General features: G+C 32.4%; 3 protein-coding genes across 3 annotated transcripts in view; 2 read left to right on the forward strand and 1 right to left on the reverse strand.

The window, feature by feature from the left end:
• Positions 1–4,947: 4,947 nt before the first annotated feature.
• Positions 4,948–5,700, forward strand: LOC140450349 (histone H2A). The gene has a single exon (XM_072543939.1). It carries the CDS (start codon positions 5,084–5,086, stop codon positions 5,501–5,503), a length of 420 nt encoding a protein of 139 aa, XP_072400040.1. The 5' UTR covers positions 4,948–5,083; the 3' UTR covers positions 5,504–5,700.
• A 4,728-nt stretch (positions 5,701–10,428) lies between these two features.
• On the reverse strand, positions 10,429–23,719 carry eIF1A (eukaryotic translation initiation factor 1A). The gene is made up of 4 exons (XM_072543942.1): positions 23,563–23,719; positions 22,824–23,011; positions 18,680–18,960; positions 10,429–10,844 (listed from the first exon to the last, which is right to left on the reverse strand). The coding sequence occupies exons 1-3, from the start codon at positions 23,576–23,578 to the stop codon at positions 18,718–18,720; spliced, it is 447 nt and encodes a 148-aa protein (XP_072400043.1). The 5' UTR covers positions 23,579–23,719; the 3' UTR covers positions 10,429–10,844; positions 18,680–18,717.
• Positions 23,720–23,773: 54 nt separating this feature from the next.
• Sirt1 (Sirtuin 1) overlaps positions 23,774–26,746 on the forward strand; it is a 40,568-nt gene continuing 37,595 nt past the window's right edge. Inside the window, exon 1 of the mRNA XM_072543940.1 lies at positions 23,774–23,935. Coding sequence (XP_072400041.1) covers positions 23,785–23,935 — 151 coding nt within the window. The 5' untranslated portion in view covers positions 23,774–23,784. The remainder of the gene's footprint in view (positions 23,936–26,746) is intronic.

Below are 26,746 nucleotides of genomic sequence, written 5' to 3' on the forward strand. Positions count from 1 at the left end.
AAGCATTACACCGGTCCTACTCCAAAATATGAGGAGAAATCTGTATGACAGATTTGGTTACTGTTTAGCACAAGGAGGTGCAATATTTGAGCCCTTAATTCATTACTCTGCTTTCCTAATTTTTATTTTTTGTTGGGTACATTTTACGAGGTTTGTAGGTTCTTAATTAGTTAGTATTTTTTATGTTTAAGTTTGGAAGAATTTTATTGTTTTTTTTTTATTTAAAAGTACAAACGATTCTTATTCTGATTTTTTTTCTTCTTTCTTGTCTTTTTGTTATAAGCTTTGTCCATAAAATTTATACAATTTTCAGCGACAATAAAGCATATTACTTATTTACTTACTTATTTATTTGTAATGCTATTAAGACTAAAAAATAACCAAAAAATTAGTTTTAGAGCAAGATAATAAATATACTCTAGAGATGAGATTGCAATAAATCTTAAGTCCTATGGTCAACAAAACAATGTCAATATCTGTATACTTATTCGCTGATCTCTGAAGATCACAATCGGATCTTAAGCTACATCAATTCTGCGACTGCGGGAGAGCATCATAGCTTAAGACAGTTCAAATACCATTTGCGCCATAACGACCATTTACTTCAACTTCTACCATATTACTTTTATACTGTAAGCTAATATATGACTTTTTTAGGTGAAGCTATACAAAATAATTCCTACAGCATAATCAATGATAACGCAACAAAACAGCAGTCAAAAAACTGTGTGCCAGCTCACGCCGAAGAAAAGTCTTTTAAATGTGCAATTTGTTTCAAACAGTTTCCAAAATCGTCTTCTTTAAAGAGACATTGGAAAACTCACTCTGGAGAAAAACTTTTTAATTGTGAAGTTTGTGCAAAACAATTTTCGCAATCTAGCAGTTTGAAGCGTCATATGCGAATAATACACACCAGAGAAAAACCTTTTAGTTGTGAACTTTGTTCTGAAAAGTTTTCAGAAGCGAGTCATTTGAACAGTCATATGGTAAGACACACTGGAGAAAAACCTTTCAAGTGTGAAATTTGTTCGAAGGGATTTTTTAAATCAGGCAATTTAAAACAACATTTTAGAATTCACACTGGGGAAAAACCTTTTAAGTGCCAATTTTGTCCCAAACAATTTTCAAAATCGTATACTTTAAAAGTTCATTTGACAGTTCATACTGGAGAGAAAAGTTACAAATGTGAAGTTTGTTTGAAACAGTTTCTAGAACCAAGCAGTTTAAGACGCCATATGCGAATACATACTGGTGAAAAACCTTATAAGTGTGAAATGTGTTCTAAGCAATTTTTAATTTACAGTCATTTAAAAGCTCATTCAATAATTCATACTGGGGAAAAACGTTATATATGTGAATTTTGTTCGAAACCTTTTCCTCGATCAAGTGATTTGAACCGTCATAGGCGAATGCACACTGGTGAAAAACCTTTTGAGTGTGATATTTGTTCAAAACAATTCGCAGAAGCAAATAGCTTAAACAGGCATATGCGAATTCATACAGGAGAAAAACCTTTTAAGTGCAAATCTTGTTCCAAACAATTTTCAACTCAGGGCTACTTAAAAATTCATGTGAGAATTCACACTGGTGAAAAACCTTTTAAGTGTGAAATTTGTACAAGACAATTTTTACAGTCATCTAAAGTAAAAGAGCATTTGCAAAAAATACACAATGTTGTCTAAATTCGCATATCTATAAAAAAAGAGTTTTATATAATACATAAGAAAGTCTCTTATTGTCAAATGTTATTCCAAGCAATTTGCTTGTGTCCAAATTGGAAAAACATTTAAGAATTCAAATAATTTTAAACAATTTTCACATTGGTAAATCAATTAAGTGCCTAATGTAAATCTATGCTAATTAAAAAAAAAAGTTTTAAAATGTTACTGTTACACTCAGTGTTTCAAGTAATGTTGGCCACTCAACACATTGATTAATCAGCAACTTCCACATCTCAAGCCATCAATGAACACACTCAGTCGGCATGTTCCTTGATGTCCAGAAGGCTTTCGGTCTTGTACTCAGGCCGAATCGAAGAACTCCATCAAGCTGGACTGCCGATTCCGTTTCTGATTATAAATTCCTGCCTCTGACCAGTTAGTTCGTATCTAAGTCGCTGAAAAACTCTGACTACTCGATACATTTTACTCACCAAGCAGGAGAGTCCCACAGATGCAATACATCGAACGAAGGGGCGCGATAAAAACACAATTAAACCCAGCAATACTGTTGGACGCCTTAATTCATCCCGCATCAATCTAGAGAGTGAAAACCAAATAGTGCTCCACGGAAAATGCTTAACTTCAAATCGTCAGTGTCCTATATCGAATTTTGTAAGACGATCAACTGCAGTATTATTGATATTAGACTCCCAATTCCGGCAAGCAGTCCCGATGCTAGCATATAAGGTGCCCGCCTGCAAAACTAGCATAAGCCCCCTTCAGTTTTTTTTTAATTTAATTATATTTATTTAATCTTTTTGCAATCGTTTTCTATTAATTGAGTGTAACACTAAATAATGTTCTTTTAACTGCCCAGCAAGCTGACAAACTATGCTGTATTACTAAACACAGTGAATACTATATTGAGAAAGTTCCTAATAAACTAAATTTTATGTAAAACGTTTATTTTACTACAATCATTCATTTTACTACACTGCTGGCATAAAACGTTTAAACAACTTCAAAGAAATTTGAAGAAAATAAACACGGCATTTCGAATAAGTGCAAAGTTGTTTGTTTTTTTAAACATTGTAGCATTTTCGTTTCACCCCTACATCATAAAAACCGAAAAAGATTCTTAATCTTTTTGCGTCCCTGAGATTGATAATCTAAACCTTTTTTAGTCTGTTTATAATAAACAAATTGCTCTTTCATTTGATATTGGGAGTGATGATTTCACTTTTCGGGGAGCAGCCGGAGAACACGATAAAGTCACGCTCAGGCTTAGCTTGTTTTTAGTTTTTGCGGCAATTGGGTACGTATCTCGTAAGAAAGATGGGAAAACTGATATTGTAGTGCAGTACTACGAATAAAGTACAACAGTTAAACCAAGATAAAATAAACTGTATTTTTAATTCAGTTGAAAATTAGTTAGTGAAGTCTACAGCAGTATTGTGTAAGTTGAAATTAATTTTAAAACTTTTCCGAATGTTGGAGATAAGATCGCTAAATGTCTTCTTTCCGGTCAACTGAAGAAATATACCTATTAACTTTTATTGCCTAAATATCTTGTGCAGTGCGGTGCAGAATTTTTCTGCATATAGGATATGTATGCACTTTTAATATCACTCGTATCCCGTAATAATCTTTATTTGTAAATAAAGCCTACCAGTTTGCATGTCAGTGCTCTGGTGATCAAAGGGGATTATTGTGTTCTTGTTTAGCTAATTAATGTGTAAACATTTTTTTATAGATAGTAAGATATATAATGCCTATAATATAATGATAGTATGCTATAACTGAGGTAATGCCAAAGTAATCTTGCTAAATTTTACTATTTGAATTCATTTTGCAGTGTTAGCCAGCTATAAATGTATTCCACCTAATTTTAGAACAATAATTTTTATATTTACATTATACCGGATTTAATTAAATTTGTATTTTTGTCTTTTTGCTATCTGTTTTATTTTATTGATGTTTACTTGGATAATTTGTTAACATTCAATAATACGTTTATCTGGCTGAACTTTGTAGAAATGAAAATTGTTAATTTGTAGCCATTATTTGTTTAATGCTTTCCTATAATCTTCCTTTCTTCTGGTAACTAATAAGAAGATAAATCTGAAAGAAATACAGACAGATATAAGGTAAGTGTGTTTGCGTGTGTTGTTTTAGAGGTTTAGCTTATTCTTGTTTGAATCCTCCTTAAGTCAATCTGCTCATAGGTCAAGTGTTGAGTTTTCCTCGCCCCTCGACAAAGGACTAGGTGGCGCACTTTATTGTCCCCTTTCGTTTAATACCAAATTCTGTCATTTTCGTAGATAATCTTCAATTCCCCCTAATTTTTTTTTTAATATATTCCCATCCCAAATCTATAGACCCACGTCTCAAAGCTCACCTTTGTGTCCTTCAAAACACCTGAGCGCCGTGGTTTGCAAGGTGAATTAACTTGCACCTGGATTTTCTTCTTCTCTTTCCATCCCTCAATTTTCATCCAGACCAGTTTACGTTATACAACATGGTAATATAAAGGGTAGGAATTCTATACATTGTATATTTTTGTATATTATTTCGTCGTGATAATCTTTCGACTTATTACCAGCTTTAAATTTTAAACATGCCTTTTTTATGAAACCCTTTTCGCCACTAGGAACTCTTCAACGTCTGTAAGTTCATATATGAAATTATTTTATTTATTATTATTTATAAATAAATCACTAGTTCACTAAATATTGAATTAAATTTGATTAAAGTTAATAACACTTATAAAATTAAATGATTTTTGAAACAGAAACAAACACAAATCTGCTTTTGTTAAACAAAAAATTCATAATTATTCAAAAATTTTATTTAATTTTTAACCATGGATTGATTAAACTGTTGATTTGTGGTTATCTATTCAATGTAGTGAAATCAAAAATCTAAAACTTAAATTTGATTCGTGTACAATAAGATTGGGTAGAGAATGAAATCTATGCAGATGCGATATTATGTATCATTTGTATTTTCAAACTCTATGTTTTCAGTACAGCAATGTGGCTTATAACAAAAAATGTAATTTGATATATTTTGAACTTTTAGTAATTTTTGACAAAATTCATTCGTATCAACTACAAAATAAAAATAGGAGTGAAAATAATTTTCATTTATATAGTTTTAGCACTAACTTCATTGCTTACATTTACTATCATATCTGAACACACCTTTAAGAATAATCCATCATTTCTGTCAAATACCTTATCCTGGTAAATTATTGGTTAGATTTCTCAATCCCGCCTATTCACTGTCAAATTACATTACGTCAATGAGCTCCCGCCTTTTTTAACCATTTGACCGGTAAATCTGAATTGAAAAAGCCGTTATTTGTTAAGAGGTTAGACTTATTCTCTTATTCATAATATATTATATTTGAACTAAATAAAATGTCAGGACGTGGAAAAGGTGGAAAGAGCAAAGCTAAAGCTAAGTCTCGTTCAAATCGTGCAGGGCTCCAATTTCCAGTAGGAAGGATCCATAGACTTTTACGTAAAGGACACTATGCTGAACGTGTTGGGGCAGGAGCTCCAGTGTACCTTGGAGCTGTATTGGAATATCTTGCAGCCGAAGTATTAGAGTTAGCAGGCAATGCAGCTAGAGACAACAAGAAATCCAGAATTGTACCTCGGCATCTTCAGCTAGCCATAAGAAATGACGAGGAGTTGAATAAACTTTTATCTGGTGTTACAATAGCCCAGGGTGGTGTGTTGCCAAATATACAAGCTGTTTTACTGCCCAAGAAATCTGGAACTGCAAGTGTAGCTACAGGAGGAAAGTCATCAAAGAGCCAATCTCAGGATTATTGATAATATTTATTGTAAGAATGTTTTATATACCTATTTGTATCACATAGTTGTAAGCAGTGAAAGTCTGATGTTTTTGTTTTTAAATAATAATTGTTTTATTTGGTATTCACTTGTATACTGCTAGTTTCATTAATGTATGTTTAGTCAATATAAAGTGTTTACTTTTTATTACTTCATAATAAAAAATGTAACTTTGATTGTGCTGTTTTTTTTCTTCTGTTCCTTCTTGATTATACTTTTTAAAGATAGGTATTTGTAGGCAGATACAGTGTCAGCAATAAATAGCCAGAGACTATCCTCAGAGGGCAGTTTTATCTCCTCTCTTGTGGAATAGTTAGTTGGTTAGACTCGGCAAAGACAGGTATCTTGTCCTGGGCTGTATGGATAACCTGGTCATCTTAGCCAACAGCAAATTTATTGGCAGTCAGAGATAGAATGCAATAGGCTCTGACCACATTTGCCGAATGTACTTCAAATGTAGGGCTTAACATAAGCCCCAGAAGTCCAAAATTATTAAGTTTAGAGAGAGGGACCTTTCAGCCTAAATGATATACATCTAAATCTGGTGAGTGAAATAAGGTATCTTGGTATATTAGACTTGAGGCTTACTTGAAATCAACAGATATAACTAAGGGACTGGTGACTATGTTGATGGTAGCAAGACACTAATGAAAAATGTATCTAAAATCAACAGATAGAACGAATAATCAAGAGTGGTAACTATGTTGATGGTAGCAAGACACACTTACGAAGTTTGTGGGGTTTAGAATTGGACATTTTATATAGGATTTTGTCATCAATCAAGCAATACCACATAACTCATTTCCTTCAACTTCACAGGAGAGCAATAACAAAGCAACTTACTTTTGTTGAAGATGAACTCAGCAAACCAGCACTCGATGGTTTTGGTATGGTAACTGAATGAGATACGCACTGTTGTGGTTAGAAATGTTATATGTGGTGTTGCTTTATTGTGATTACAGTGAAATCTGTTGAGATTTTTTCTAATCTAGTCATTCAGATATTTCGTATCAAATGAAAAAAAAAGTGAGTTACTTGGTTGATGACGATTTATAACATGCTGGTAAAACCAACAATTACAAATGAATAGTGATCAAAAGAGCCCCTATTGGACACTCCTCCTTTAGACATAGTTATAAGGGGAGAGATGAGAATGGTGATATTTGACCATTATGGTACCCAGATAAAGGCCTGAAGTACCTTTTAAAGTGGATGTTTGCCCACGAGGGGATGGAGCAGAGGAAACGCTCAACTTAGACTGCAACGTACATATACAAATTGTTCTAAAACTGAAGAAGGTATATTCTGGTGCAGGAATATTCAGTAGAGATAGAAATTTCAATTCCACTTGTGGATCAATATATGCACATATCCAAGCAGCCATTGGGCTCTTGTAAGTTCTATGTGGAATCTGTGTTAGTGTGAGAATGCCGAGAGGAACTTAACAGACTAGTTGAATTTAACAGTTTCACACTGGTATGGGTAAGTACTGTGGAAAAAAGGCAGAAATCAGCCGAGTCATAATAGGCTTCCTTTTTGGACATGAACCAGACAAGAGACATCCGCATACAATGAGACTGTTTGATAGAGACTTAATAATAATAATAATAGCTGTACTACTCTCAACGTCCAGATGTGTACGAAAATTTCTGGGAGATACTCCAGCATACCAAGTCACCTAGGGCTCGATAACACGGAAAGAGTCCCTCCAGAGCTCAATCCTTTTGATACCGTAGGTATCTGGATTGAGTGAATTTTTCCCTTAGAGGAAGTGCGAGCCGTATAGCTAAATCTGAAGCGTTTATTGTCCAACAGAATCCATTTATAGGATAAAATACAATACTAAAGTTAAATGAAATATTAATAATTCATAAGTACTAACTAAATAAACACATGTTTCGAATATTTTACCTTAACATAAAGAAACTACTCAATCACCTAGGTAGATCTCAGCCATCCTAGTAAGCTGCTTTAAACTGCAGTGAAATATATCGCAGTAAGCACTTAAGGAATTATAATAGTTGCACATGAGAAATAGAGGAGAATTTAACATAAGATTAGTTCTAGCTTGTGTATTTCTGAACGTAATCGAATTTCTCACTGGATAAGATGGAACGTTAAAATTTATTTGTCGAATAATATCAGGGCAGTCAATGAGATTATGTAGTAGCTTGTACAGGAATATTAGGGAGGCATTAATTCATCTAGATTCTAATGATAGTACGTCCAAACCGCTACACAACTCACTATTGCTGATGCCCCTCTTGGGATATATGCCGTTAATTTTGAAAGACAAAAATTTTAAAAATTTACGCTACACCTGCTCTATAATTTGGATATGTACATCATAAAAACCATACCAAATTTCAGAGGCATATTCCAGTTTACAACGTACAAAAGTGTAATAAAGTAATTTAATTGCCTTATTATTAGTGAGATTTCGACTATTTCTAATTATGAATCCATAAGATTTAAGTGCTTCTTTAACCTTTAAATTAACATGTTCAACAAATAACTTCAAATTGAAATAACAAGAACAATAATGGACCTAGATTAGAACCTTGTGGAACCCCTGAAGAAGCTAGGTAGTTTTCCGATTTGTAGCCATTATAAGCAACAACATCTTAAGCAGAGGATCCGAAACAGTGACCATATCGCATGTCAGATGCATTAGATTGCATGTGGCAAATACTCTTCAGAGATTATCAAGTGACTCCAAAAACGTATGGTGAGCATCCCCTAAATATGAACAAGCTGGTACATGATTCCACAATCCCGGAATATGTCATCAGTAAATGGAAGATGTGCAATAAGCCAACTGTCTCAAGGACGACAGATTTAAAATAGATGGCTTCCAAAGGCACACCCATCTTAGGACCTATCCTCTAATCACTCGCCAATACTTATTACAATATATTCAGAAAAATTAAATAGAGAAATTCTACCTACAATCATCATTATCAATTAGGCAAGGTAAATTTCCTCAAAGTTTAAACCTGGCAATTGTGAAGCCATTACATAAAAAAGGTGATGTTACTAAGATGGAGAACTATAGACCAATAGGCCTTCTTCCATCATTCTCAAAAATATTTGAAAAAGCAATATATTTCAGACTACAAACAACTTATTTAGTAGTCCACAGCATGGTTTTCTCGCAGGGAGATCTGTTGAGACCATCATTCTCAAAAATATTTGAAAAAGCAATATATTTCAGACTACAAACACCTTATTTAGTAGTCCACAGCATGGTTTTCTCGCAGGGAGATCTGTTGAGACAGTTACCTATGATTTTATATCAAAAATTTTAGAAAAACTGGAGGCAAAGATGAAAACACTAGGTGCTTTTTTGGACCTACCTAAGGCTTTCGATAGCCTAGATCATGTTCTTTTATTACAAAAATTACATCTTTGTGGAATACAGGTACCGGCATTAAAATGGATAAAATCATTTCTCGCAGATAGGTCGCAAAAGGTATGCCTGGAGAAAAGGAGATGTAAGGTTTACTCTGATCTTATCAATTTAAAATTAGGCATACCACAGGGGAGTGTCCTGGGGTCTTTTCTCTTTTTGGTCTACATAAACGACCTTCCAAATGCAGTGGTTAGTAGTTCCTCAAACCTTGTAAATTTCGCTGATGACTCAAATGTGCTTTTCTGGGAAAAACTTTAGAAACACTACTCACAGTGGCAGAGTAAATTCTAAGCAAGACTGAACAGTGGTTCAGTGGAAATCAGTTGTTGCTTAATACTGATAACAGTTTTTGTCTACTTTAGAACCAGCCAGTCACGAGAACAGTTTCCAGATACAATTAATTTTCTATCACAAAACACGTAACCTGCTAGATCAGTTAAATTTCTTGGTATTCATATTGACCAGAATCTGAATTGGGGGGAACAAATTCAAAATACAACAAAAAAACTGAATAGAGCCTGCTACTCATTAAGAGTGTTAAAAAGCTATCTAGACCAGGGGATTTTACTATCAGTATATTATGCAAACTTTTATTCGGTTATGCGATATGTAGTAATCTTCTGGGGCGCTGCAGTAGATAGGTCAACTGTCTTCATAGTCCAAAAAAAGGCAGTCCGTGTGATCTTAGGATTAAAGGCGGGAGAATCATGTAGAGGCCCATTCAAATCAATATACTTACGTTCTCAGCAATCTATATATTTGAATGTATTATATTCCTTTTTAAACAATTTTCTTTGTTTTGTCACCTGCTCCCCAATCATGAATATAATATAAGAAGCCTTAATTTGAATTTGCCACTTCACAGATTGTCTATAACAGAGAGAAGTCCTTTGTATGCGTGTGTTAAATTTTATAATAGTCTACCGTCTGACATTCAACAGGAAACACACTATAGAGCTTTTAAAAGAAAGGTTTTTCAACACCTAGTTGACATTGAGCCCTATACTGTGGCGGAGTACCTGGCCTATCCTTCTCCTTGGTCAGCAGATTTAATTTGTAATGTTAATATATTATGTTTTATATTTTATATTTTAAATGTGTGATGTCAATATATATATATTTTTTTAATCTGTAATTAATAATGTGACGTTATTTGCTCAATTATGTTTAAAAATTTATGCAAATAAAAATTTACTCTACTACGAATAAAGGTGTTAACAATCTTCTTCAGCAAAGGGCAATTATGGTGAAGTATAGCTTCGTGCATTTTAAAAGGACCCCTTTTAGAGACGATGCTTTAGTAAATTGTGGCGGTTATAACTTTGTACCACCTTCCGAATGACGACCTTCCAGTGACATATACAGTGGCTATACCTCACCATAATAATTGGTCTGTTGTATATTAGAGTCACCGTCTACCAACGTCTCTCAAGCCAATATTTGGACTTCCTTTTTTATATATGAACTATAGGCAAGTATAAATAAAAAGAAAACCATTTTATGATGTTTATTTACGCTTTTACATTTTTGTTGCCATTAAAAAACAGAAAAACCGAATTGTACAAAATATTATACATATATAACAGTTCTATATCTATAGAAACATATCCCTAGAACATTCTTTCACAGAAGAAACATCCATAAATATCAGTTTGAAGAAATTGCATTAATTAATTTGATAAAATGATTTTAATCGTTAATTATAAAAAATGATTTTCTAAGAGTTGAGATGCTATGAGAGAGGGCTGCAAGAAAATGACATTATTTGGTAGTAAGTGGTCAGGCCAAAAAGTCTATTGATATATTGACCTATGATAAATTATTAATAAAATTATCTACAATCACATAGGTCTTTCAAAGTGTTCTGGTACATGATGAATTCCGGTTCTGAGATAACCCATTCAAGATCTAAAAAATAAAAAAATAATTTAGCACGGTATATATGTTTCATATAGCATTTTGTAAGTACCCTGGACAAAAAGCTCAGAGTCTGTATTTGTATGAAAGTACACGAGACTGAAATAAATTACAGACGAGTTGCATAGTATATATTATCGACAACCTTCCCAGTTCTACCAACGAACTCTATACATAATTATGTATTTATTAAATTATGTTTGTATAACTCTCTGTAAGATCCCTTTATTTCTTTTAATTATTATATCAAATTTTTTGACCTTATCAACTAAAGTTGCTGGCTGGCTTTTGCAGACCAAAACTCATGTAAGTGCTGTTTTAAGTAGGGACCTATTGTTCCAAATATGTAGTTAAATCTGTAAACATCGACGGTATGTCGTTTATTTTAATACTTTTAAGCATGTAATATTAAATTTAAACTATCCCTCAGCTTGGTTATGAGATTGTATAGCAAGTACTAAGCAAAGTTCACTGAAGATGGTTTGATAAGACCGGAAACGTTCGTTCTGAACAAAAATCAACTATTGTAATCCATTTGGATTTTTTTATTTAATTTTTAATTAAATACATATCTATTACACAGAAGTTTTCACTTCAATGTAAAAGTTTTTTTATTTCTATTAATGTTAAAAATCTTTTGGATATAACTTTCTACTAGTAGTTATGAATGAAAAGGACTCTTTGTATCTTTTAAGGCAGTTTTCCATACACTTCGCAGTTTATCTCTTGAATGTCTATAAGAATTCCATTCTAAATAAGGATACCTTGCTGTATTTCTGGATTCTTCCAGCTCTCTTTGCACTAAATTCCTGCACTGTTTATACAATAGAGAAAGAACAATTTGGTTAATTGTTCACTTTTTTTGTATAGATGGGTAGCGAGTAGATACTCTGTTATGTAAATATCTAGCCTCAGCCTATGCAATAAGATCTCTTTCGAAGGAAATCAATTTAGCATCTTCCAAAATAACATATTTTTCTTTGTTCCAGTCTCATCTTCGATATGGTCTTCCTTTTTGGGGTTCCAGTAAAGCTGCCCAATCTGGGCAGCTGTACTGGAAACAAATCTATCAGCATTTCTCGATATACATCAAGCATTTGATAGAGTGTGGCACGAGGAAACTCGGCTAACTGACCAAATCTACCTCCTCCTTAAATCATACTTGTCCGTCAGATACTTCCAAGTTAAATACGAAGGTGCTCTATCCAACTACCGCCAAATAAAATCCGGAGTACCTCAAGGCAGTGTACTTGGCCCATTCCTTTATCAAATCTTCACTGCTGATATTCCTATTAGCGAAAATACACTAATAACAACATTTGCTGATGACACTGGTATACTAGCATCAGACATCAACGAAATATTAGCATTTAACAAATTGCAAAATCATCTCAATGAACTAGAAGACTGGCTTAAACGCTGGAAAATAAATGTCAACACAAACAAGTCTTGTCAAGTAAATTTCACAAATCGAAGAAATAGATGTCCACAACTACACCTAAATAATTCACCTATACCAATAAAAACAGAAGTAAAGTACCTGGGCCTTCATCTAGACGAAAAACTTACTTGGAAATCACATATTGCAGCCAAACGACGACACCTCGACCTAAAAGTTAAAAATATGAGCTGGCTAATCAACAGAAGATCGCAACTTTCATTAGAAAACAAACTGACCATCTATAAAACAATACTCAAACCAGTGTGGACATACGGAATTGAGCTGTGGGGCTGTAGCAAACTACATAACACCAAAATACTACAGACATACCAGTCAAAAATTATTCATATGTTAGCTAAAGCCCCATGGTATGTGTCAAACCAAACCCTTCATGCAGACCTCAACATCCCCTTTATCAATGATGTGATTGATCCAGAAGACACTTGAATCGCAGCGCAGACCATCCAGAGCATTTCATAGACGAATTATTCAACCCCCCACTGGTTGACAAACGTCTAAAAAGACTTTGGACAGAAGACCTAGCTGCTAGGTAAATTCCAGAGAGTCGTCAATGGATGACACGCCACAAGCCAAGAACATACATCATATTTACTATATTTACTTATTACTGTATTGAAGTAGATTGTAAATTAGCAATAAATAAATGTATATATATATATATATATATATATAAATTAGAAACTGTTTGCTTAATTCGTAAACACCTACATGTTTTTCCAGCAAGACCTAGGCCCTGATTCTAATTAAGATTTCGACTCAAAACATGTCGAAATTAATATGGCGACGTCGAAATGCGACTTTGCGAACCTTGTGGATTTCAGCTGAACTAAGCAAACGACGTCACTAATTTTCGATTTATCGAAATTAATTTCAACTTCAAGAAAGTGGTTGAAATTTCATTTCGAGTCGAAATTAATCTGACATGACTGGCTGGACTGGGAGAAGTGAACTTAGGTTCAGTTTAGAGGCAAAAAGTATTAATATGGCTGTGTTTTACGGACATTTGCTGGTTTTGGAGGAATTAGAGAGGATAGATATCCGACGCTCACAACGGAGGATAAGAAGAATGTTACGGGATACTCAAAATCCTTTTTCACTAAGTGATGTTCAATTTAGGCAGCAATTCCGGCTTAATAAACAAGCTGCAAATTATTTGATAGGGTATTAGAACCATATTTGGAAGAGGGTGTTTATGCCTCTAGGATACCCAAAAAGTTTAGGGCAAGTATATTACTAAGCTGCGGTAAATTTAAAAATATATTAGAATATAACCACTAAGTCAAATCTTAGTGGCTATATTAACCTTTGTGGTTATAACTTAAGGATCTCCCACATCGCCTTTTTTCTTTCCCTGCCATCTTTTCTTTCAATTCAAAATATAATTGCGAATGTCCACTATTTATGATTTAACAACTCAAACAAGAAAAAAAAGACCTTCACGTAACGTAAACAAAACAAACATTCAACAAGCGTAGTGCAGCCAATAAACAACAGGGCCAACCTAAATTTTCAGCAGTGTCAAAATGATAAAGTAAATATCCCCAGTTTTAACTACAATCGAAATGAATGAGAATCGCTAGCGATTGCGACTGTCATGGCGTAGTCGCTTTTAAATTTCGACATCGAAATGAAATAGAATCAGGGCCCTAATCATGACTACTCCACCAGAAATTCAACCTTTGATGTGTATTTACCGATCCCGTCCACTAAGTTAGTAAATAAATCTATAATATATTCGACAAAAAAATTATACAACCATCTCCATTTGCAACTTAAATCTACAACTTCTTTCCTTAAGTTCCGTAAAATGACAAAAACCTATCTATCTGAAAGACCATATTATTCAGTGGAATAGTTTCTTAACGAATAACTAAGAAATTACAGTATGTTTATGTACAAGTATTTTTATATATATTTGGGTATCATATGCAGCAACTTAAACTTATTAGTTCGTATGGTTTTATTATGCAATTTGCAATTTATTTAAATTGTGGAATGGATTGTGTATTTTATTATCTTTTATTTTGCGATACTAACGATTTATGAAATTTCAGTAAATTTTAAATTGTTTTTTTTTCTTTTTGTAAGCTTTGTCCATAAAATTGTACAATTTTCAGTGACAATAAAGCACATTTCAATTCTATACTGGTACCTGGGAGAATTTATGTCCTAGGCCCATTTTCCCATGCAATTACCAAAGTTTCAGTAGTAACATCAGTACCAAGATGAGCGCAAGGGAAATGATCCTGGATAGATCTATTATTGGATACTAGAAGTTTTAATGTCTTTTAGAATGCCATGGAAAAAGCAACAGGAAACTACTTCATATTTCTGTGCTAAGAATCCCCGGTAGGAACTTAAAAATTGAAACGCGAATAAATCAGAAGTCTTTTTCATGCTGGTAAATTACATAATTTAGAAAATGACATGGCCAAACTGAAAATCGATATTCTCGGAATTAGTGAGGTCATAAGGCCGGGTAATGGTAAATGGAAGCGACACCAGCAGACCCATCCAAACGGAGTCGGAATTTTGGCGAATAAAATTTGTAATTGATCAAGCACTGGCTTTATTGCGCTATCAGAAAGAGTAATGATGTTACTTCATAACCTAAAAGTTCCAATGAAAGAAAATAAAGGTTGGTAGAATTTGTCCAAGAAAAATAAATAGTAATAACAAACACGTTATACAAGCTTCCACCAAGAAGCTTATATACTTGGAAGTCACCACAGGAACAGGGTAAAATATAAGAAACCAGATAGACTATATTATGATAGGAAGAAGATACAGAAATTCTATTTCAGTACAATATTTCATAATTCAAGTTCACAAAGACATATCCAGGTGCTGACATAGCTTCTGAGCCCAGTCGCTGCTGAATTTGTGTTAAATTTAAAACAATCTAAACAGAGCCAAAATAGACAAAAAAACATCGATATCTCCCCATTAAAAAAAAGAGGCAAACAAAATTTAACGTTAAAAAAAGAATAAATCAAGAACTACTGTCAGCTACAACTGATAACAGAAAAGGTCAGGACGCAAACATCTAATGGAAGAACTTAAAACATGCTATATTAGAAATAAGTATAAATTAACTCAATAAAAAGTGCCAGTGAATAAACATTGAATAAACTTTTATTCCATGACATTTAAAAAAAATTGGTTAAAATCGGTTAACAACTTTTATTTTTTTTTAAAGAGGAGTTTCCAATATAAATGGGTCACACTGTATGTTGCACAACCGAGGAAAAACGTACGCTACGGAACCTCAGGAACTATTAGCAAGACGGAACTCACGACGACGACTCTGGAAACGAAAAACAGAATTGAGATTAGGAACATGGAATACCTGCACCCTGTATTGGAGCACTCACATCTTTACTAGACATAGTGAACACATACAAAGTAGATGTTTTAGCACTGCAGGAAATGCGGTAGACGGGAACTGGCACTCTTGACAAGAGAACCCATTCCATATATTATAGCTGCAATGAAAGCCAACACATGGATGGGGTGGGATTTATTGTAAACTGAAGAACAAAAGGCCCTATTATTGACTTTAAAGCCTACAGTCAAAGAATGTGCTATTTGCGCTTAAAAGGTGAAATTCTCTAATTACAGTTTGATAAATGCACATGCCCCAATTGATAACAAATCAGAAAGAGATAATTAAATAAAAGAACAGTTCTTCGAAGACCTAGAGCCAGCTTACGACGAGAGCGAGTTTTCCACGCTCTCATCATGTCCACGATAGGAAAGTATAGCCTACACAACATCTGTAGCGATAATGGATTATGATTGATAAACTTAGCAGCAGCACTAAATATGACAGTTGCTAGCACCTATTTTGAACACAAGAACATATACAAGGTAACCTGAACCTCTCCTGATGGAAGAACAACGATTCAGATTGATCACATCTTAATAGATTCAAGGCATGGAACAGACGCAATAAACTGCAGAAGTTATAGAGGAGCAAACATAGACTCAGATCATTGCCTAGTGATCTCAACATTGAGGGCTAGAATTTCAAAAACCAGTAAAGAAAATAAAATGGATACAAAAAGCTGGAATGTACAAAAACGGAGAGATGCGACAATTGCAGAACAGTACTCGGAAAACATCACCAACAGGCTAAGAAATCAAAATGTAAATGAAGAAGGCCAGACAGATATAGACTCTTACTGGACCAGAATAAGGGAAGACATTGAAGCAGCAGCGAAAGATGAAATAGGAACAGAAATTGAAAAAAAAATTAAGCCTACAGAAAAATGCTTACTCGATGAACTAGAACAACTGTTGAGAATTACCAGACAAAGAGAAGAGAAGAAAAGACGATACACAAAAGAAAAAACGAAACCACTTAAATAAGGAACTTTATATAGAAAACCTCAACAGAGAGAAAGAATTCAGAGCATTCTATAAGCTAGTTAACATCAACAGAAAATAATTCAAGGCAACCACAAGACAATGCAGAAGTTAGAATGGCGACCTATTAACAACAAGGGAAGAACAAGGGAAGATGTATTAATAGATGGGAGGAATATAGAGAAAGAAGAAGAAAAGTTGGAAAACGACAGAAACAAATCAGCTGAACTATATAAAGAAGGTGGCCACGATACCATAATGGCATTACAGCAGCTTATAAAAGAAATATGGACACAGAAATCCCTCCCCAATGATTGGAATACTTTACACCATACACAAAAAAGGACATATCTTTGAATGCTCTAACCACAGAGGAATTACGCTTCTAAATGCAGCGTATAAAATATTTTCAATAGTACTATGTCATTGTATGGCACCATATGCAGAACGGATAGTAGGAAAATACCAGACTGGTTTCAGAGGTGGTAAATCGACAGTTCATTAGATTGCAACCCTGAAACAAATTTTGGAAAAAACACTGGAATATGGCATTGATACTCATCACATATTTGTAGACTACAAAGCAGCCTAACTCTTGAAAAGGTTGAATTTAGAGTATGAATTCAGGGGGAACCGTCTGAACCTTTTTAAACAAATAACGGGCTGCGCCAGGGAGACCCTCTCTCCTGTATACTGTTCATTCTGGCTCTGGAAAAAGTAATACATATGTCACAAATCACAACCACTGGTTCAATATATAATAAATCAGTGAAAATCCTGGCCTATGCTGATATCAATATTGTTGGGAGGACGGAAAACGCTGTACGAGAGGCGTATGTAGCATTAAAAGAATCAACTACAAAAATGGGTTTAATAACAAACACCAACAAAACGAAGTATATGAAAATAAGCACGCAGCCACACATCCTACGGCCACTTGTTATAGAAAATGACGTCATCGAAGCAGTGAACGAATCGAAGTAGAAATTGAGATGTTATTTTTTTCCTAACACTCTATTTTGAAACTGTGTTAGACACTAACGTAATAGTGATTTAAAAAAGGGGCTATCTTGGCTCCTAATTATCCAAATTATCTGGACTAGACTTAGAAAATAGCTCATTTTTCAAAATATCTTATAAACAAATTAAATTTCGCTAAAACGCAAAAGTTTGACGTTTTGGTTATTTATTTACAAATAGTTCCACTAAAAAATTGATGAATCCCTAGATGAGATTCTTTTTGTGGTTTCCACATTTCAACTGTCCAACCCATCTATACAGTTACGTGTATTCCCCTATTTTTATTAAGACTTTCTTAAGTTTCTACAAGTGTCCTAAATGTTTGTCGGCTTACTGCCAGCATAGATTACAGCAGTTGTTGATGTTCATTCTTTTCAACGGGCCCAGAACAAGTATTCAAATGAGAGTTGAAATGCAAATAGCTTCTATACTATATTGAACTGTGTTTGTAAATGTCACCTTATAAACAAAGTTCTATTTTCAAAGTTATAGAAAACATTTTTAATCTATCAGACATGGTAACATTACTTGATAAATGGAATGGTAAAGCATGAGATTTATGGAAAAGGGAAGGCTATGTATTAAAAGAATAATGTTCAAACAGTGAATATAATTGACATCCAGCTACAAAATAAATAGGTACATCAAAAAAAGAAAGATAAATCAAAAATTGTTATATTTTCTAAAGTCCTTGATAAACTAAAACATAACTGATAAGTTACATACATTCTTGCTATTTTTAACATTTTTATGGTGAATTACATTCAAAATTATAAACTGCCCTGGAAATAGAGATCATCTATGGTGAAAATGAGGCTGAAATGTCATTTAGGGAAACTGGCTTATGATACAGGTGTTGTAAATACCACAGATCGGGAATTTTTTATAGATATCTTCTCTATTGCCAGGGCAAACTGTTACTATTATATTTTAATATCTTGGACTGAACAATAAATTTTATCAGAAAAAAGATCACCTTTATTGGCCTGACCTACTATCATCGTCTTCATGTCATCAGATGCCATCAACAGGATCAGCTTCGTCTGCTGAACTGATGTCATCACCAAATTCAATATCTTCATCAAAACCTTCTTCAACAAATGTAACGGTTTCATTAATTCTAACAGATTCTGGGAATTCACCATATGTTTTTAGATTACGAGCTTCATCAGGGGTGTATTTTAGAATCACATCTGCTTTGGCATCTTGGTAATCTCTTAGACCTATGAGAATAATGTCACCTTGATTTATCCAAACCTAAAACAAAGTATTTATAATTGTATATAGCCAAACATAAAATTATTGTTCATATTTTACACCAGTCTATACGGAAAAAATCATTGATTTCACGTAAAATAGAGAATCACGTAAATCAGAGATATTCGAAGGTTCTACAAATGAAATGCATTCATTTTTTTTTTCGAATCCTGAGAAAACTAATAAGTATTTTTGAAAAATTTAAACACATAATTAAAGATTACATTATTATTGAGGACCGAAAGTCCCTGAAAACTTCTATAATGTTTATTTTAATAAGTTACAGGGGTGAAAAAAGAGAAAATTTAGTGTGATTTTTAATTTCAAATATCTCATTCAAAAAATCTTTTTGTTTATTCTAAGGGACTTTCGGCCCTCGGTAATAATGCAATCTTTCATTCTGCGTTTAAATTTTTCAAAAATATTTATTAGTCTTCTCAGGATTCGAAAAAAATGAATGGATTTAAAAAGCATTGGCCCGAAATTTTGCGCCGACGCTGATAAGGGATAGCTGATAAAAAACCCGTTACGAGGTACAGCTGATTTTGCTTTGTTTTTGTTTTAAACAATCTTACAAAGTGAAAAAGTCTATTTTTTGTCTATAAAACGTTTCTTATACAGTTTAGAATAGCTTTTTAAAATAAACCAGCAACAAGGTACTCAATAAAAATAAACCTTCATGGTCAGAAACTTCCAACAGTCTGGCCACCTGGTTTAGATTTGAGAAAATGCACCTGGTTTAGATTTGAGAAAATGCACCTGGTTTTTGGTTTAAGAAAATAGAGGCATGGTTTTGATGCAGATAATTTATGGATTGAGTTGAGAAGAGAGCAACAGCAGGATCTCTTATGGAAGTTAAGCTAAGTTTCTTTCTTTCTTTGAACTTGTGTATAGATGCTTAATTCTGTGTTATCAAAACCTAAATTTTTTAATTATTATTAAATTCTAATTTGTTATTTTATTAATTTATCAATTAATAAAGAGATGTGTTGAAAACCTATTTTATTAATAATTCCTGATTTCTCCAAAATTAATTAGTTTATGCCAAACAACACCCCTGAGGGGTTTTAATGTGCAATGGATGAGCTAGATGTTATACAATTGAAATAAAATTGTAGATCTTAAAATGTTCTTCAATTTTCGAGTTTCTAAAATAAAATACATAAAGAATTCATAAGACATTTGCAAAAAACCCTTAATTTTGCAGTAATTTATAAATTTTAATAACTTTGTTTTTTGCATAATGGCATTTAATATAACTATAGAGCGTTCCAAGTTAAGAAAATAACATTGCGTAGATAGGGCCATGTATTTCTTATGGACGATAGAAGCGCAGCGATGCCACGATGAACACAAGCATGATTCAGGGTTGTATAATTATTTGTATTTTCGTTTTCACAGACATGAATTAAATTAATGTTTTTTAACGTAATTGACCAAAAGTGCCCATTCGAAACAAGAGATGAAAAGTAGGGTAAATGATTTTAATTAAATAAATAGTATTTACAAAAGATAATTTTATTTTATCTTATTTTAATTATAGTAACGACAGTTTATTTGTTTTTCGGCAAGAATATCATATACCATGAATCATAGAAATCAGTAGAAAATATTGCTTAGTTAAATCATACAATTTGCCGGCTATTAAAAATTTAAAAGCAAATAAACGGACCGCTTGGAATGCATATATCTAATTACTAATTGCAACTTAAAATAATACGGTGTACGTATGTCAGCGATTTTATGTCGTTCTCTGAGACTACATAATGATAATAAGGCTTTGTGGTTCTTCAGTTGTTATTCTGACTTTACAGTTAAATGTTAATTGAAAATGGAAATTCGAAAAATATATCGACAATCTAGTAAACCGCATGCCTGAGAGTTTTGGTAACACTAATCTCCATAAGCCTAATGTTATTTTCTTAACGTGGAACGCTGTATAGTTAAAATTGTGGCAGTTAATGAGATATTGAAGTGCACTGAATTTCAAATAGATCAACTGAATAGTTTATAAGCTATTTAAATTGTTTATCCTGGAGAGCTATAATTTAAACAACTGTTCTTGCCGAGACACTCACTCTAGAGGTATTCTTAAGTCGAAATTGATTCTACAAGGATATATTTATATATAAACATTTTATTAAATTTTGTTATTAAAAAAAACAGTTTAAAAAAGGACTGACTTTTTAGTTTATAAACGAATATAATAACTTTGACATTTTTTATGTCAAGCGCTTGTTAGTAGGTTTAATAAAAAGCTGGTGAAAAAGCACTTTCCAAAATAAAATAAACCCTAGGGACAGTAAGGAACATATTTTACATTGTCTACATTCACAATTCTTCCTTAATCAAAGAAACCATCTTCATTAAAGCATCCCTTTATGATTATTCAATAACCATGGGCGATTTTAACCAAAGTCAAGTCCTCCACATATGAAGCAAATCAAATGTTTCATTAAAAATTCTTTAGTTTTTGTCAAATTTCTACAGCTACTATGTTTATCATGGCAGGTAACCCAAGCACAACTCCGGATATATTCTATGTTCTAAAAATATTATAAATACTATCACAAATATACTTGTACTCCAGATCTGGACGGTGAGCATCTGGCTCTATAATTTTATCTACAGCTTGATCCTAATCGTATTAATTAAGTTAAGCTTAATATAGCAAAATATAATGTACAAAATGTAAATAGTAGAATGAAGGAATTCTGAAATGGAAGACATGACATTTGTCTAAATTAAATTAAAAATTTCAACACTATGATGTCAAAATTAACAATAGAAAACACACCCAAGTAAAAGAAATCACATTATCTTCCACCCTTCATTTTATCTCTAATTAAACAGTTACTCAGGCAGATCCAAATCAATAATGCATGTTTCACAACTTATATCACAATTTAAACAACATAAATGGATCCTAGCATGTGAGAATATAAACTCCATGAAGGGTAAAACATACTGGAATGAAATAAAAAACTGTCTAAATATAAATCATTTAGAATACAAATTTCAGAACTACTATATGATGGCCAGCCATATAATATAAAGAAAAATGTCATACTTTTGCAAAGTACCTTGAAGAAACCTACGAATTTATCAAGGACAATAATTTTTAATAAACATACCTTAGATGGTGTGGATAATTGGTTTGTAAATTTTTATGAAAACAACTATAATTTGAATGCCCTTCACATCATCGCAGAAGATTAATATGAAGAAGCTTTATATAAAGGAAAAACACAACTCAGGACAAAGATTCCATTAATTATAAATCTAGGCTAATAGATCCTGCTATTCATAAGGAAATAAGAAACAGGTATGACTATTGTATGCTGAATTGATGCTTGGATAGAACCGATGAGAGACTCAATAATTTGTTTAAATCTTTCTCTATTAAAGAAAAAACAGGCAATTGATTGAGCTTCATGTTATGAAGATTCCTGAAAATCCTCTACATATCAAGACAATAAACAACATGACAATATTATAATTACCATTATTTTTTTTAGTTATTGTATTATACTTATAAAAAAAATAATTTCAATGTATCTATACTAATTCTGTAAATTTGCTGAAAGACTTTGGTTGGTGGCCTTTTGGTACATAGTATCAATAAAGTATAATTCTCTCCTGATACCATTTTTGCTAAAGTTTTATTTCCATTGAATATTTTTTGTATCATATAAAATATTCATAAAACTTGGTCACAACCCAAAAATTAAGTCAGAAATTATAAGTCAAGATAAACATTTTCAATTCACTTTGTGGTTATTTTCCATTAAAATTATCTGGATAATTACATTACATTACCTTGTATTTTTCAAAATTATGTTTTTAAATGATAGGAAACTAACCTTCTTTCTAAGTTTTCCTCTAATATGGCATAACCTCTTGACCCCATCAAAACACATAGCCTCTAGCCTACCATTACCCAACATTTTTGTGACTTGTGCATATTCTTGTCCATCTTCTTTGAATACCAATTCACGTTTTTCTGTTTCATTTTCATTCTTTCCCCTCCTACGATTTTTACCTCCTTTACCTAAAATAGTTATACATTTTCACAGTTATTGAATTTCAATACATATCAGTTGTATCAAAGAATATAGATGCATATGCGTCCATATTCTTTGATTGTATCAAAGAATGCAGATGTATATGAGTCTATATTCTTTGGTTGCATACAATTACATATTATATGCTGATAGTGATCAAGAAATATCAATATTAGAGAATTTGCTTGAATTTAGACATGATTCAGAACACAATATAAAAAACAAACTGGTCAACGTAAAATCCAAAGATATATAAATCAAAATTATAATTTTGATGTCTGAAAATTAATTCAATTCATCATGCAATTAGGAATACTTCAGATTTATAGGTTATGTACATTATCGAATAAAGTGAAAAATTAAATTTATACGAATGGTTGAAACATAAATTGAGAGTTATTAACATGAAGGTTACGAAAACATGTAGTACAAAATTTCCTTGAAAATATCACAAAAGGGATGCATGTTTGCAATATGCCATTGAGAATGTTTATTGGGTATATTTAGCTAATAACAAAGAATACGTATAATAAATTACCTTTATTCTTCGGCATTTTGTTTTATTCAATTCTAGCACTTAAATTTGGCTGAGAGTTCTCAATTTTTAGAATCGTTCCAAAAATTGTGAAAATAAAAAGCCAGTCCCTTGACTAGAGACTTGACAGCCAACAGAATGAAAGAATTCACGATTGCGCACGCACACGTCTCTTCCGGCTACTCGATTCTCGGATCTTGAAAATGATTTTTATTCGTGTCAAAGATGGATTCCTATCCTGACGTACAGGAACACGAATCCTGTGCAAAAAGAATCAAACTTGATCTTGACGAGTCTAATCTTGGTGAATTGTGCAAAGGAGAAGGATTTTCTTGTTTTTCCACATCATCAACGGGACCGATTGACATCACTGAAGGTAAAATTTGTAAAATATGTTTGGTTGTTTAGGGAATAATTTTCTTCCAATATGGCGACGAGAAACAAAGGCGAACTGCGGACATTTTGTAGGCGTGGTATATTTGGATTTCAAGTTGAATTTTATAAAAAAAATTATTTCGTGCTATATTTTACCATCGTATATCATTTTAAGCCTTTTTGATCGTATTTTATTAATTTATAAAAGTAATTCTGAAGTAATAAAATTCCAAAATTTTAATACATTTTGTGTTTTTATTTACCTATATTCAAGGTCGCTAATGACAAAATAAATAATTTTAATCAGTATTTGCCTAATGATTATTTATCGCCTTCTAAGAATCAAAATAAGCATGTAATTATTTTTTTGACTCATTTAAAATTGTCCATGATAAATTGACATGCGCAACTTTGGTCTACGTTATTTCCTGTTGGGATTTTTTTTTATTTATATATAGATTCCTGAAAATATTCTCTCTGGAAATTTTAGAAAATTTATAGCAATTAAAACCGTATTAATTATATATAGTTAGCAGTTTAATAAATATAATTTCCATACTATGTTTGATATTCATTAGAGTATCCAGTTATTTATAATTTTTTTTGAAACTAGAAATTCTGGGAAACTTAAATCTCATTGAAGGCGCTCGGTATATCTGGTTGCCTATTCCATACAAATTAATAATGTAAGGGCCTATGTATGATTGGTCATCTAAAAACTTCAAACAAGTTTGAAGTTTGTATAAATATTTTTTTAATATAATACTTAACATAACAGTAGCATTTAACACTCATCCAAATACTGTTGTTTTTCCATTTTAGTGTTTATTAATATGTCTGGTCTTTTCAATTAAATGTTATTTTAAGTCTAATTAAGAAAATAAAATATGTTCACCACCACCTTGCTCTCGCTAAAAATATTCCATTCAAATGTTTACTAAATGTGATTTTACTTTTTCCTAATCCATTGATTGATTTGAGTTTGAGTTAAATTTGTTTGCAAATTATCACATAGCCCAGACATTTTTGGTGAAATGTCTACAAGAAGATTGTTTATAACTAGAATTTGAATATGGTAGAGCTTCAAAACAAAAATCAGGAAACCTTTTACAGGTATTAAATAAAGGAAAATTTTATAGATTCCTATTTTAATCTTCTATCATGCATTTTTTTCGGAAATTTCAATAATATTTTTTGAGAATGATTTCTGGTGTGGATGTGGAAGCAAACACTAGTTATTTAAAAATATGAATTTCATTACAAGCAATAATTGTGGTTTAATCCAATTTAACATAATATTTAAGTGTTTTTAATTGTAAACAAATTAAGTACAGAAAAAATATTACTTTATATATAATTATCTTTTTTGGTCATCAAGTAGAAAATAAAATAATTAAAATATTTTTAATAGCATTATATTTTTATGTTTGATATGATGATAATATGGGGATATAGTTTTTAATTTAGCCCGGACCTGTAGATAAAGAAAATATTGTATTTCCATAGAAAGCAAGAAAGAATAAAAATGTTAATGTAAACTTTTAAAGTCAAACCAGTGTTGCACAATAAAATTTGAAAAAAGATGGTGGCTGAAATTGTGAAATTTGAAAAAGTTGAGTATTGAGTCTTCGTCAAGTACCTGTAGTTGAAGATGTTAACGAGGTAATCAGATTTACAAAGATATGCTTAACACTCTTTGTGATCAATGTCTTTCATGTGTGATAATGAAAAATTGAACTGCAAGCTTCAAAAGAAGTAAAATTTCCATTGAAGATAATAAAGAAGGGTTCAAGGTGTCAACTACCTTAAATGTTAATACAGTTTAAGTCATGAGTTTCCCATTCAAAAAATTTGTGATTTAGGGAAAAGATCTGAAAACTTCTCGTAATCACCAAATCTGGCCCTGGTGCCTACCAAATTTTCAACTGGAAAATGTCTTAAATGGTTGTGAATTTCATACAAAAGAATAGAAAGGCTAAGAGGACAGGTAAACCAGTAAACCAATTGTAATAGGATGTGTGGAGGCTTATTATTATATAAATATTAAATTTATATGAAGCAGGCTGTAATACCTTCAGCCTTGCCAGCATATTCACACAGTTTCTTCTAGTGAGGCTACAGCTTAATTGGGTTTCGTCAATATTGAGCCGTTGCTTCAGAGCTCTTAATGTAGGTATGTGTTGCTCTTCATACATGGTATAGACTTTTCGATGTATCAAGTCCTTATCAGCTTCATCCATACATTTGGTGGAACTGGAATCTTTACGTTTTTTTCTTGTTTCTATGGGGTTTGATGAAATTTTTTACTGTGGTCAGAGGTATTTTCGTCAAATCGCATATTTCAGTTGTAAAGGAAGTTGTGTCAAGTCCCCTTTTAAGTAAGGTACTGAATATAGTTTTTACAATTTGCTTTGCATCTACAGATAAATGTTTCTTTACCGGAACACTAGAAGAAGCCCCATTGTTATTATCCCATAGACGCCACATCATGATAGAAAACATAATGAATAAAATGAGTAATACTACTTAACACTTCCCATGATACATAAAGACAAACAAATTTTATCAACAACTCGTATTTAAATACTGGTTGGTGTTCAGTTCCATAAACTAATTATATAAATACCTAAAAACCACTTAAAAGGTGATTAGCAAACCCATCACGCACTACCAACGAATTCGAAAACCCCTCTTATCAGTACAGTTTCGTCAATATAAGCCTTATGTGTAGTAATTAAATTATAATGAGTTTGGATTGTACGCAATTAAATCAACATTAAGAAATGAAGATTGACAAATTTTACCAGGAAAC

This window comes from Diabrotica undecimpunctata, chromosome 9 (genome assembly GCF_040954645.1).
Source record: "Diabrotica undecimpunctata isolate CICGRU chromosome 9, icDiaUnde3, whole genome shotgun sequence".
Classification (NCBI taxonomy): Eukaryota; Metazoa; Arthropoda; class Insecta; order Coleoptera; family Chrysomelidae; genus Diabrotica; species Diabrotica undecimpunctata.

Coding starts and splice junctions, on each gene's coding strand:
- eIF1A (XM_072543942.1), bottom strand. Junction 18,961..22,823: donor GAGGAAAACTTAGAAAGAAG/GTTAGTTTCCTA, acceptor ACTTTGTTTTAG/GTTTGGATAAATCAAGGTGA.
- LOC140450349 (XM_072543939.1), top strand. CDS start 5,084: ATGTCAGGACGTGGAAAAGGTGGAAAGAGCAAAGCTAAAGCTAAGTCT.